At 42.5% G+C, this 11,462-nt stretch overlaps 4 protein-coding genes across 4 annotated transcripts; 3 read left to right on the top strand and 1 right to left on the bottom strand.

The window, feature by feature from the left end:
- Positions 1-4,609: 4,609 nt before the first annotated feature.
- On the bottom strand, positions 4,610-5,816 carry N7489_010948 (ribonuclease III; the record flags this gene model as incomplete). The annotated part of the gene is made up of 2 exons (XM_056716697.1): positions 4,610-5,626; positions 5,700-5,816. The coding sequence occupies 2 exons, from the start codon at positions 5,814-5,816 to the stop codon at positions 4,610-4,612; spliced, it is 1,134 nt and encodes a 377-aa protein (XP_056564319.1).
- Positions 5,817-6,053: 237 nt separating this feature from the next.
- On the top strand, positions 6,054-6,548 carry N7489_010947 (mitochondrial 37S ribosomal protein mS33; the record flags this gene model as incomplete). The annotated part of the gene is made up of 4 exons (XM_056716696.1): positions 6,054-6,086; positions 6,149-6,357; positions 6,412-6,461; positions 6,520-6,548. The coding sequence occupies 4 exons, from the start codon at positions 6,054-6,056 to the stop codon at positions 6,546-6,548; spliced, it is 321 nt and encodes a 106-aa protein (XP_056564318.1).
- A 663-nt stretch (positions 6,549-7,211) lies between these two features.
- On the top strand, positions 7,212-8,953 carry N7489_010946 (U2 snRNP complex subunit CUS1; the record flags this gene model as incomplete). Its single annotated transcript, XM_056716695.1, has 3 exons — positions 7,212-7,268; positions 7,329-8,238; positions 8,286-8,953. The coding sequence occupies 3 exons, from the start codon at positions 7,212-7,214 to the stop codon at positions 8,951-8,953; spliced, it is 1,635 nt and encodes a 544-aa protein (XP_056564317.1).
- A 528-nt stretch (positions 8,954-9,481) lies between these two features.
- N7489_010945 (uncharacterized protein) lies at positions 9,482-11,037 on the top strand (the record flags this gene model as incomplete). Its single annotated transcript, XM_056716694.1, has 2 exons — positions 9,482-9,966; positions 10,008-11,037. The coding sequence occupies 2 exons, from the start codon at positions 9,482-9,484 to the stop codon at positions 11,035-11,037; spliced, it is 1,515 nt and encodes a 504-aa protein (XP_056564316.1).
- Positions 11,038-11,462: the final 425 nt, after the last annotated feature.

Genomic DNA, 11,462 nt, shown 5'->3' with positions numbered 1-11,462 from the left:
ATAGGAGCTTTTTAATAAATATTCTCTAGTATCTTTTTATTAATCTCTAGATCTAGTTTCTAGCTATTAGGCCTAGACGCTTTCGTTAAATAGGGATATACTATAAAGAAGTATATTTATCTATATATATATATTAGATCCCCTCTTTTATTTAACTTCTTTAAACTAGATTTAGTATTATTATTAGATAAAGAGGCTAGTTTTACTTCCTCTTCTCTATTAAAGGTTATAAAAGTAGCTAGTATAGCTTTACTTCCTTTCTTTCGGCTAAAGAGTACTTATTTAAAGCGGTAAGTATTTATAACGTTTATAAAGGTCGTTTTATACTTCTTTTTAAAAATCTTAGTCTACTAATAGTAGTAGAATTAGGGTTCTAGCGGTATAAGAGCTTAGAGAAGGTTATAAATAGTATTATTATTATCTTTAATAAACTTAACCTCTACCTTTTTATACTTTTAGTAAAGGTTCTTAACTTTTAAAAGCTAGTTATTAACTATAGAATCTTTAATAGGTATAAGAAGAAGCTTATACTATAACCTATAAAGAAGCTAGATCTATATTATATTAGAGGACGAAAAGTGTTCTTATAGTATCTTAAGTAATTCCTTTATATTATTAATATTAACTATTAGATACTAAAGGTTAATAACTAGTATATTCTTAATCTAGTTAGCTATCTTTTCTAAAGATAGTCGAATAATCCTATATTCGGTAAGGTCTACTTTATAATCCTTCCGATTATATTAATAATCCGTTTTTCCTTCTATAGTAAGGCGCTTTATCTCTAGATCCTTCTTATACTATTTACTACTTTAGTCTAGTTAGACTAGTTTTACTAGTATCTTTAGCCGTTTCTCGTCTTTAAGCGCTAGGTCGATATATTCTTAAACGTTAGACTTCCTAGCTATTAACTCTATCTATATAATCTAGGTCCGCTATTATACTAAGCTTTTAAGGATAACTTATACCCTTAGGGTACTTCCTATATTAGTAGGAATACCTAAAGAAGTAAAGTCGTTATAGAGGAGTGATATCTCGGCGTTATATAGTGTTATTTTCTTCGTTATTCGTCTTCGGAGGTTAGTAGAAATAAGGTATATCGTTAACCTTCTTTATACTTAGGGGTATAGTGCTTTCTAATAAGCGACTATATTATCGTAAATCGATAAGGGTATTTTAAAGAGTTACTAGTAAGCCGGGCTTATAACTATTAAATAAGAGAAGTATACTATATAACTTAATACTACTACTATATAATAGGGTAAGAAAAGTAAAGCGAGTGTGATTTATAAAGAGTAGTTATACTTAGCTATTTAACCTATATTAGGCTTATAAAGTAGCGCTAATGGCTAGGCGAGTGATACCTAAGGCTAGCAAGTAATGCCTAAGGTGGCTACTATATAGAGAAAGTAAAAGACTAAATGAGTGTACGGGAAGGGAGTAATTCCGGCTGATATATTTGTCCTTTTCGTCCTCGACGCGCGTGTTTTTGGCCCCTTTCACGTCTATATTCACGTCTTACGACTTAGTGCTAGGTCTGGGTGCTAGGTATAGTGGTGGGTATAGTGCTAGCCTTAGTGCTAGCCTAGGTGCTAGCCTCGGCGCGGTGCTCGGTGCCGGGCTCGGTGCCGGGCTCGGTATGGTGCTAGGTATGGTGCTGGGTATGGTTGCTGATAAAAGTGACTTATTTTCACTATGTGTTTGCATATAAATTGTAGGTATCTGCTATCGTCCTATAGTGTAGGGGGAGTTTGACACGAAGGCGGTGTGAATCCTCGAAGGCGGTAAGGAGGGCGGTAGATAGGTGTAGATATTAAGGCAGATATATTACTTGATCGGGAAGGCGGTACTGAAAGATCAGGCATTTTTAGGCAGAAGGGGGGGTCAAGTAAAGATTGGGGGGGGTCATATTACCAATCCTCTAGATCTATTATAAACTATAAATCTATTATTATTTTAGAAGCTATTTCTATAGATAGTTTTACTTATCCCCCGCTTATTATCCTAAATATAAAGTAAGCTTTACTATATTAATTTAATATTATTTAAGAAGATAAATATCTTATTATTATAGATAGGGTGTTGATATATTTGCCCCCCCTTTGGCTATTCCTACCCCCCCCTGCCTGATTCTGCCTGATTTTCTGGCAGAATTCTTTTCTGCCATCTAAATCTCTACTTTTAGAATATTGATTTATATAGTAAAAAATGCATGTTTATGATAAGAAAAAAATACTTATTCCTATATAACTAAAGCTTTTATTCGTATATAACCCCCCTATTTTGCTTAGTCTGTATCAAATCTCCGTAGCAGCTCGGGCCTTAGCCTCAGCCTAAGCACCTTAGCGCCTCGACCACGAGATATTCCTACACCACGACCACGAGTTGTTCCTACGCCACGACCTCGAGTTATAAGACTAGCGCGCTAAGTAGTACCGCGACTCCTCGCCCCTCGGCCTCTACCCCTAGGTTCTTATGACAGTGCGTATTCGAACGAGGATAGGTCTCGGTGAACGGATCGGTCGTAGGCGGTAAGTAATATTAATATTAATTTTAATTTCTATAAATCTTTACTTTTTGTAAAGGGTACTTATTTTTGTTAGGGGTTTATATAGTAAATAGAGGTACCACTAGGAGTCCTATACTTGACTAGAGAAAGCGGTGATTTAAAAAGGAAGGCGGTGAGAAGGGCGGTCAGCGGATGCCTGAATATTAAGGCAGGGGGTAGGAATAGCTAAAGGGGGGGCAAATATATCAATACCCTATAGATACTAGCTATATTAATAATATTTTAGCGTTCTAATAGATCTAGCTTTTTTATAAATAGATTATTAGCTATATATTGGGTATAAAAAGACTAGTTTTATATAACTATTTTAAAAGCTATATAATATTATTTTTCTTACTATTCTATAGTAGTTATATACTATAACCTTTTAATATTAGAGTGTTTAGCGTATATAAATACTAGTATAGTAAAGTGGTAGAAGCTACTACTATAACCGGATACTATAAATTCTTAAAGGATAAATTCCTATATTTAATAGGGGAGATTCGCTAGAAAACCTTTAAACTATATACTACAGACCCTGTCATTAAGTATTTACCCATACCCTGTTTTCCCACCAAAACTGACCAACTTTGGACCTTATTCTCTCAATAAATTTATAATGTAACATATTTTTATTCTTTTTTATTTTTATTTAACATTTCAAACCTAAGGTAATATATGATAGATTATATCAGTAAGTATTTTTGTAGAGAGTAGTCAATTTTCAAAGTTAGACAAAAGATTCTAATCGCGAGTTTAGTATGGGAGCCACTATATATAATGGGGATTTATATTGACATTTATATTTTAATCAGTTACCATTCAATAGCTATATATATTGGACTATTCGGAAAGAGATATTTTGTTAATCTGATAATAAATTTTTATTAAAAATTATCTAAAAAATTATTACAATATAAATTTATTGAGAGAATAAGGTCCAAAGTTGGTCAGTTTTGGTGGGAAAACAGGGTATGGGTAAATACTTAATAACCCCTATGTATTAAACTTAGATTTAAATTAATAGGTCTTTAGCCTATTAATTCTAAACTTATTATAGATAAATTAGATTCCTATAACCCCTATTATAATAATATCTCTTAGCTAAATATACCCTCTATAGTATTATAAAATACTAAGTTTAGTATACTAAAAATAGCTAAAAAAATTAGAAAAGTAAGCTTATAGCTTAATTAATACGATCCTATAACTTAGCGTTTTAAAGAGGGGTTAGTGAAGCTAGTAAAAGGTGCTAAAGAGTAGGCTACTTTAGTATACTATCTATAATAAGAATTCGACTATATATAAGCTATTACAGGGGCTCGCTATATCTAGTATAATAATTCTTATCGGTATATATAGATCACCGGTATTATTAATACCGACTAGATAAAAAAAATAAAGCGAAAAGAGTATAAACTTAGCGAGGAAGCTAATAAAGAAAAAAACGAAGCGGAAGTGGAGGAAGGTACTAATCGAAATTAGGAAGTATAGAAGGGCTAAAAAACGTAGTGGAAAATAGAGCTTTTATATACTAGTAGTAAATTGATTAATTTATCTATATCAGTTTTTAAATTAATTAATTTACTACGTGGTAGTGTAGTAAATCGATACTAAAGTAAAAAGTAGGAAAAACGTTATAAATAGGTGATCTATTATATCTGGGTGGCAGACCCTCGCTTACGAGGGTCCGTATTTTTTGTTAAAAATAGTGGGGCCGGTTAGTTAAGTTTCTAGAGGATTAAGAGCGAATTGGTGGTCTAGTAGGTGGTTAAAGAAGAAGGGCTATGTTAATTGACCCGTTTTTTTTAGTGGGGTGGCCACTCACTTGTGAAATACGTTAATACTTACAATCTACTGTCCGGTACGGGCTTACAAATGGAAATTAACGGGTGGGAATTGGTATATGAACATGGTGAAAATACAGGGCATGGAATATTATAGACCTACCTCTCTACTAGACGTGCATCGATGGATTCATCTGGTGTTGAATCCTTCAATGGGAAATGCAAAATCGAGACCTACCCGATCGATCGCGAGAGGCATGTGACCAAGACTTTAAGAGTTGCACTCCCATGATTCCTTTGCTGACATGATCTCAAGAATCAGAGGCGTATTCAGCAAGGCCTCTTTCGCTGCTTCGTCACCTGCAGCTGCTTTACTCAAACCCTGACCCGAACCCAGAAACCTTTTATCCCATCCCCACCCAGTGAGAAATAACGCGACGAAGAAAGTCTGTGTGCCACCCTTCTGCTGAATTGATGGACGCTCCTCAATGTATTCAAGCTTGACATTTTTCCCCATAATCTTCTTAGCAAGAGCTTCCTTGGAGCGTAACTCCCCTTTCTGATGTCCCAAGTTCTTTAGAATCGGCACCCATAAACCTGATAGCCAATGCTCTGCCAGCTCATAGCCAGAAACAGGATTGGATAGTATGACAGCCGCGACGTAGGCTTCGAATACGTCCCCCTTTGTTTTTGTCCATCGCTTTGACGGGGTATTGTAGTTTGGCGGCACGGAAACCCTGCGGTCCAAACCAAATCTTTCAGCGAAGCCGGAAAGCGTCTCATTCTTAACAAGGATCTCCCGAATCTGTGATATTCGACCTGCAGGTAAATCTGGAAATCTCTCCCAGACAAGTTTGGTTGCAATTAGCTCGATGTATGCATCGCCTAATATCTCAAGTCGGTCGTAGGTCGTGTTGATATTATTGCTAAGAGCTGGATGGGTAAAGACAGCAAGTTCCAGCTTTTCATCCATGATCGGGGGAAGCTTAGGGTCACACGAACCACTGACCAAGTTGAAATTGTGATCTAAGTGGTGTGATTTTGGGACCCCACCAGCTATGGAAGCATCTCTGGAAGACAACTGATTCTTCGTCGTACGAAATGTGTCATCCAGCCTCGAAACGGCATCCACAATCTCCGAGTCAGCGCCAATGAGATCAGAACTGGTTGAAATTTCTCGAACAAGGTGTTGTAGAATAAGCAGACGAGAATTGTTGCTAGATTTGGCCATGCCGCGACTGACGCCAATAGAGGATTTAGGATCCGATGGCCCACTCGATTTTTGAACCTTTAAGGAAGTAGTTAGCAAATTAATTGAATCAACAGGAATCCACTCAGTGGGATGAGAGCATGGTATTCACCTTGGGCCGCTTTTGTGAGTTTTGTGTGGCATCTGACCCAAAGGCGGATGATGATCTTTTCAGATCTACCACTGGCCTTTTTGAGCCTGCTGAATTTGGTATCTCGTATTGAGACATGTCAATTGTTGTAGACCTTGTTCAGTCTTGAGTCCAGCTTTTGCTGTTTTTACCCTTTTTCTCTTGAGGTAAAAACATGGATAAATATGTAGGCGGTATACTTCGGATGGTCACATGACCATCGGGCAAAGTTCAGATGGGTATCTCCCCGAGTTCGATGTCTACCAAGCTGCTGTGAACAGCTGCTTCACCCATTTCTTTTTGCATATGATTCTTCTGACCCTTTAAGGAAGGAAAATGGCGCCCAGTCGGATCTTGGATCTGGTTAAGGTTCAACCACCCTTTTCATTGTGCTGTGCTGGCATTCACTAATTGGCAATTGAATTCTCTAGACCCAATGCCGCATATTCTCTCTTAATTTCAACCCGCAACGGCTTCGGCTTGGAAACAAGGTCTTGAGACAGCGCTTGCGTGGGCCAGCGCTTGCAGCCTGGTACCCAAAACAGACTGTGTCTTTTCAGGATTTACAAAACACTTATAAGCCTCTTGGATTGACGACATTTGATGAAGCTGAAGATGACAGAGAAGAAGCTATTCAGATGTAAGAATCGACACCCCATGTCACATACATTCTCACTAAACATCTGATTCATAGCGCCAAATTGCGAGGGAAGGGCCGGCCGAAGAAGAAAAGAACTGCTGCAGGTAATCTCCTCTACGCCCGACGGTTTCATGCCAGGATCAAAACCTAATACTTCAACAGAATCGAGGTCCGCAAAGAAGAAGAAATAGGTTGTCTGCCTAACCTTCTAGGCATTTCTGAGCTCAACACTGCACCACTCGGATCAACGCCGGCACATTCTATACCCGGATTATCTATCCATGATTTGGCTGGGCTAGTGAGACACTGCGTTGAAAAAGCTGTTCAGATCCTTTTGTTCAGGTGCAAATTGCCTAAACATGTTGTTGTCTTCGCTGATAGTCTCACCATCCGACACAGCTTGTTTTGTTTCATATTTTGTATAATACGTTTTCTTTTTTTTTGGTTCTTCTCATGCGAGCAGTTCATTGGAACAATACCGAATTCTACACCAAGAATTGGACCAAACATATATATCAATGTACATTGGGTAGGCCGTGGCATGAGATTAGCACTTTCCAAGGCTTCCAAGCCCTGGATATCCCTCGTATCTTATATATTATGTAGATGATTGTACGGAGTAGAGTGGCAAAATGTAGGCGGTAAGACATTGTACCTGGATGCACGTGATGGCAATTGAGATGCAATATATTCGGTTTTTTAACCTTGCCCGCCTACTTCATCGTCTTTCGCTACCTAAATCTATCATTGTGCGTACTTGAACAAAGTTTTCGTTGCCAGATTTCTTTCCATTTCTGCGATATTTTCCAACCGGCACCGCGTTCATTGAGCAGCTGCCAAACCTTCCAGCAACCATGAAATTGAGCAAGAACCAGCTCAGAAGAGCCAAAAAAAAGGCCCAGAAAGCCGAGGTAAGGCAGATTCTATGGTCTCTCAGTAATAGCCGATGCAAAGCTAACACTACTGTAAAGACCACGAGCTTTCCAGTCGACACTACCATGTCACGGGAACGTTCACTTCCCACAGTCGCTACTTCTCAGGATGCACCGGCTGATACCAGCACTGATCTGCTTCCCGAGCCAACTGATCCACTATGGGAAATGTACAAAGGTGTTGTCGGAAAATTCGACGAGACAGTGAGCGAGAGTTCATTGACGAAGGATACCGATAAACCCGAGGTCTTCTTTGACGATGGTGATGAAATACCCGACGAGGAGCAAGAGGGCGAGCCCAAGATTTCAAAAAAGAAACGGAAAGAAATGAACAAGCTATCCGTTGCTGAACTCAAAGCAATGGTACGAAAGCCTGAAATCGTTGAATGGACAGACACATCCGCTCCTGATCCTCGACTCCTTGTTCACATCAAAGCTCATCGCAATGTGGTCCCGGTACCCTCTCACTGGTCGCTCAAACGAGAATATCTCTCATCCAAACGGGGAGTGGAGAAGGCCCCGTTTGCTCTCCCAAAGTTTATACAAGAGACGGGAATATCCGAAATGCGCGACGCCGCTTTGGAGAAGCAGGAACAGTCAAGTTTGAAGCAGAAGCAACGAGAAAGAGTGCAGCCAAAGATGGGAAAGCTGGACATTGATTATCAAAAGCTTTACGAGGCATTTTTCCGCTTCCAAACCAAGCCAGAGTTGACTCGCTACGGTGAGATCTACTATGAGGGCAAAGAATACGAGACCAATCTGAAGCACCTGCGACCTGGCGAACTGAGCGATGAGTTAAGAGACGCTCTTGGTATGGCCCCAGGAGCCCCTCCTCCGTGGCTCGTCAACCAGCAGCGATACGGTCCCCCTTCTTCCTACCCCGCGTTGAAAGTTCCCGGCCTCAATGCGCCACCGCCCCCGGCGCGTCGTGGGGCTACCATCCTGGAGGGTATGGAAAACCACCTGTCGATGAACACAACCGCCCATTATTCGGAGGTGATATTTTCGGTGTTTTACAACCTCAACAACATGCGCAGCAAGGAGTGCCGATTGAAAAAGATCTTTGGGGTGAATTACATGAATCAGAAGAGTCAGAGGAGGAGAGTGAAGCGGAGGACGAGGACGAGGACGAGGACGAAGAAGAAAGCGGCGAAGATGGGGTGGGTGCAGGTGCTCATTCTCCTAGTGGCTTGGAAACTCCAAGTGGAATAGACTCAGCAGTACCGTCTGAATTTGTTGGCGCTGAGAATGTTTCTGGGGAGTTCGATGTGCGCAAACACCATCGTGGTACCGATACAGAGGAATCCGTTCACCCTCGCAGTGCTTATCAAGTCATCCCTGAGAGGCAAACGAACGTGGAAGGCTTTTTCGGGGGTGATAGGGCCTACGATCTTAGCGGATCAACAGGCAAACCTCCTGTTCTCGGCGCAGATGACCAAAACCGGAAACGCAAGAAGCCTGGGGATGTTGAAGTGTCTGTCAACTTGGATGCAATTCAATCCGGCGATGGCCTCAGCAAAGAGAGCCTCCAGAGCATGTACGAGTCACAGAGGCAGCAGCAGAATCCATCAAACTGGGCTTTCCAGGAGGACTTGAGTGACATGCTTGCGCAGGAGAACCGCAAAAGATTGCGAAAGGAAGAGGAGAGACGGAGAAAGCATTAAAGATGCTTCTTTCAGTGTACTTTTTATTTTCTTTCGCTTGAGTTCTCGAGGCGTGCTTCTTTCATGGTGAGCATTGGAGTTTGGCTGCTTTGGTGTACACTCTGTTCAAAAAAAAAAGGCTATCTGGCCTGTAATGTACGGTTAGTTTTGAATCAAAGTTCTTATGAATAATCTACGAAATTCCAGGTGGTGTATCTGTAGATTGTCTGTGGAAATCTTCCCAGTCAGCATAGCATCTTGCCCAGGTGATATATACCTTCATACATCGAGGCCCACAGTCACGGGCATAGGTTCCCGAAAAGGTTTAGCTCAGTCCTCTCTACCGCATTTCGACCCTACAATTTCCTTGTACTTTGTTGTACTTTCGCCTTCTCTCTCTAGGATACGGAGAAGTAGCACTGAGTAACTGTGTGCTCCTGTGCTCGGATCCTTTGCCTTCTATTACCTCCCGGAGTACTTCAGCCATATTATCTACGTCAGAATGGAGTGGGATCGCAGAAGGTTTGCAGGTGCATCGAAACGTCTGAAATGAAGTTTCTAAGAATTTCCCTAGATTTGATGAACGAAGAGGTGGAGAAAGTTATCGTCCAGCCGACAGAAACGGTCGTTCCCCTTCTCGGGCGTATGAAATTCGTCACCGCCGCTCGCCGCCGCGAACCCGAAGCCCTCCTCGACCACGAGCAGACACTTGGGTACCATCATCAAATAGAGGGTATGGGCGCACACGAAGTCGGTCACCACCATACCGGCGCCGCTCACGTACTCCTCCGGGAAGAAACTTTGGTTCACACCCCTACGAAAGACGGCGATCCCCACCAAGAAGGTTCTCGCCCAGAATCTCGCCCAGAAGAGATGAAAGGGCCAGATCACCGCCCCAAAAATGGCGCTCAAAATCCCCCTACGGTGATGGTAGATCACACAACGGATCCCGTGCTCGCAACAGCCCAAGACGGATACGCGATACAACCCCTGGCAGCCAAGTCTTCCGATCCGCGAGACGAGACGGGCCTGCTGTCTTAAATATTGACAAACCCACAAGACCTCCCTCGCCCAGAGTACAGGCAGAAGCCTTGTTGCCACAGAGTCCAATTCATCCCTCGCATCGAGGCCACCCTCGTGATGCGGCGAAACGAGATCGGACTTTGTCGCCATCGACACGCGTTTCACCTGCACACGCCTTGGCCTCACAACCCGCCCTGGTATCTCGATGTTCATCGCCGGATGTAGAAAAGCCTGTTGTGATTTCTCGCAGATCTCGCAGTCGATCGCCGATTCGCTCTCCGGTACCCTTACAACGTTCGTCGAAGTCCTCAGGTCGATCTCCGTACCGGGATCAGGTCTACGATACGGAGTTCTCTCACCCACAACAACGGCAAGATCACGAGGACCGAGTATCGTTTGGCAATCATTCGCCTTTTTCGATTAGAGCGCATTTGGAACCTCAGACAAGCGGGACCCAGGTTGGTGGCAACATCCCAACTCAACCGAAAAACCACAGTGCAAGTCCACTTCCACTGCCGCCATCAGGACCTTATCAGGGACCGAGGCCGCCATCTAATCAGCATCGCGGTCCTTCCCATGCCTCTTTACTATCAGCGCCTACTCGTCCTCGACGAGGACCTGGCCCACGTGAAGCTTGGACGGGGTCCCCGCCGGTACGCCGCGGACCTGTTGCAGCTTCGCATGCCCCACCAGCGGGTCCTCGCGCTTCCTTTTCATCCCCCGTACCAGGTGGCAGTTACCGACATCCCACTTCTCGGCAACCCAACACTCCGTCTGTAACTCAACCATTGGCCCAGAAGGGGGTCAACCATCTTGCGGGGCTATGCACCATCGTACCGGAAGGTCGGAGTCTTCCGTCGCTTCTAGATCCTACTGTGGAGAAGCGGTTGGCTCAGCTTGATGCCGACAAAGAAAAACTCCTTGAGCAAATCGCGGAGACGCAGAGGTCTAAGCGAGCGGGACTTCGAGACTGGGATCGACTCGATCGCGAAAGCTCAATCTGCGCTCTTAAGAGCGAGCTAGCTGAAGGCCATCTCCAGCGAATGGCCGATGAGAGTATTGGGAGCGGAAACTTGTTCTAGCAAGGCACGTGTACATCTTTGTCCTACAATGGCAATTGATCTCGGCGTTTTTATCTGGCCATGTGTCGGGTGGCGTCAAGGTGTTGGGCAGGTCTAGGTAGCGGTTTTTCTCTTTCCATGTTGTATCAATATGATGACTTGACGACATTATGTATTGAGGTCCTGTTATATGAATATGTAGGAATGTATTGCGCTTGTAGACATATTAAGTACATAAGAAGGAGTAGATATCTGATAGATGCAATGCCTGTATAGAAGTCAAACCACATATACACATATACTGTATGTATGTACATGGTATTCAATGCAAGGTACATATGTACCTACTATATGTAGTAGGGGGATCTTCCTAGATCATTGTTATCGGTGCTAAGTACAATTCTCTACTTCAAGTAAAGTATTTCCCTGGCTAAAATGCACACATT

This window comes from Penicillium chrysogenum (assembly GCF_028827035.1).
Source record: "Penicillium chrysogenum strain IBT 35668 chromosome Unknown utg000005l_segment0_segment0, whole genome shotgun sequence".
Taxonomy (NCBI): domain Eukaryota; kingdom Fungi; phylum Ascomycota; class Eurotiomycetes; order Eurotiales; family Aspergillaceae; genus Penicillium; species Penicillium chrysogenum.
The sequence above is the reverse complement of the archived record's forward strand: the minus strand, read 5'-3'. Positions and strand labels throughout refer to the sequence as shown.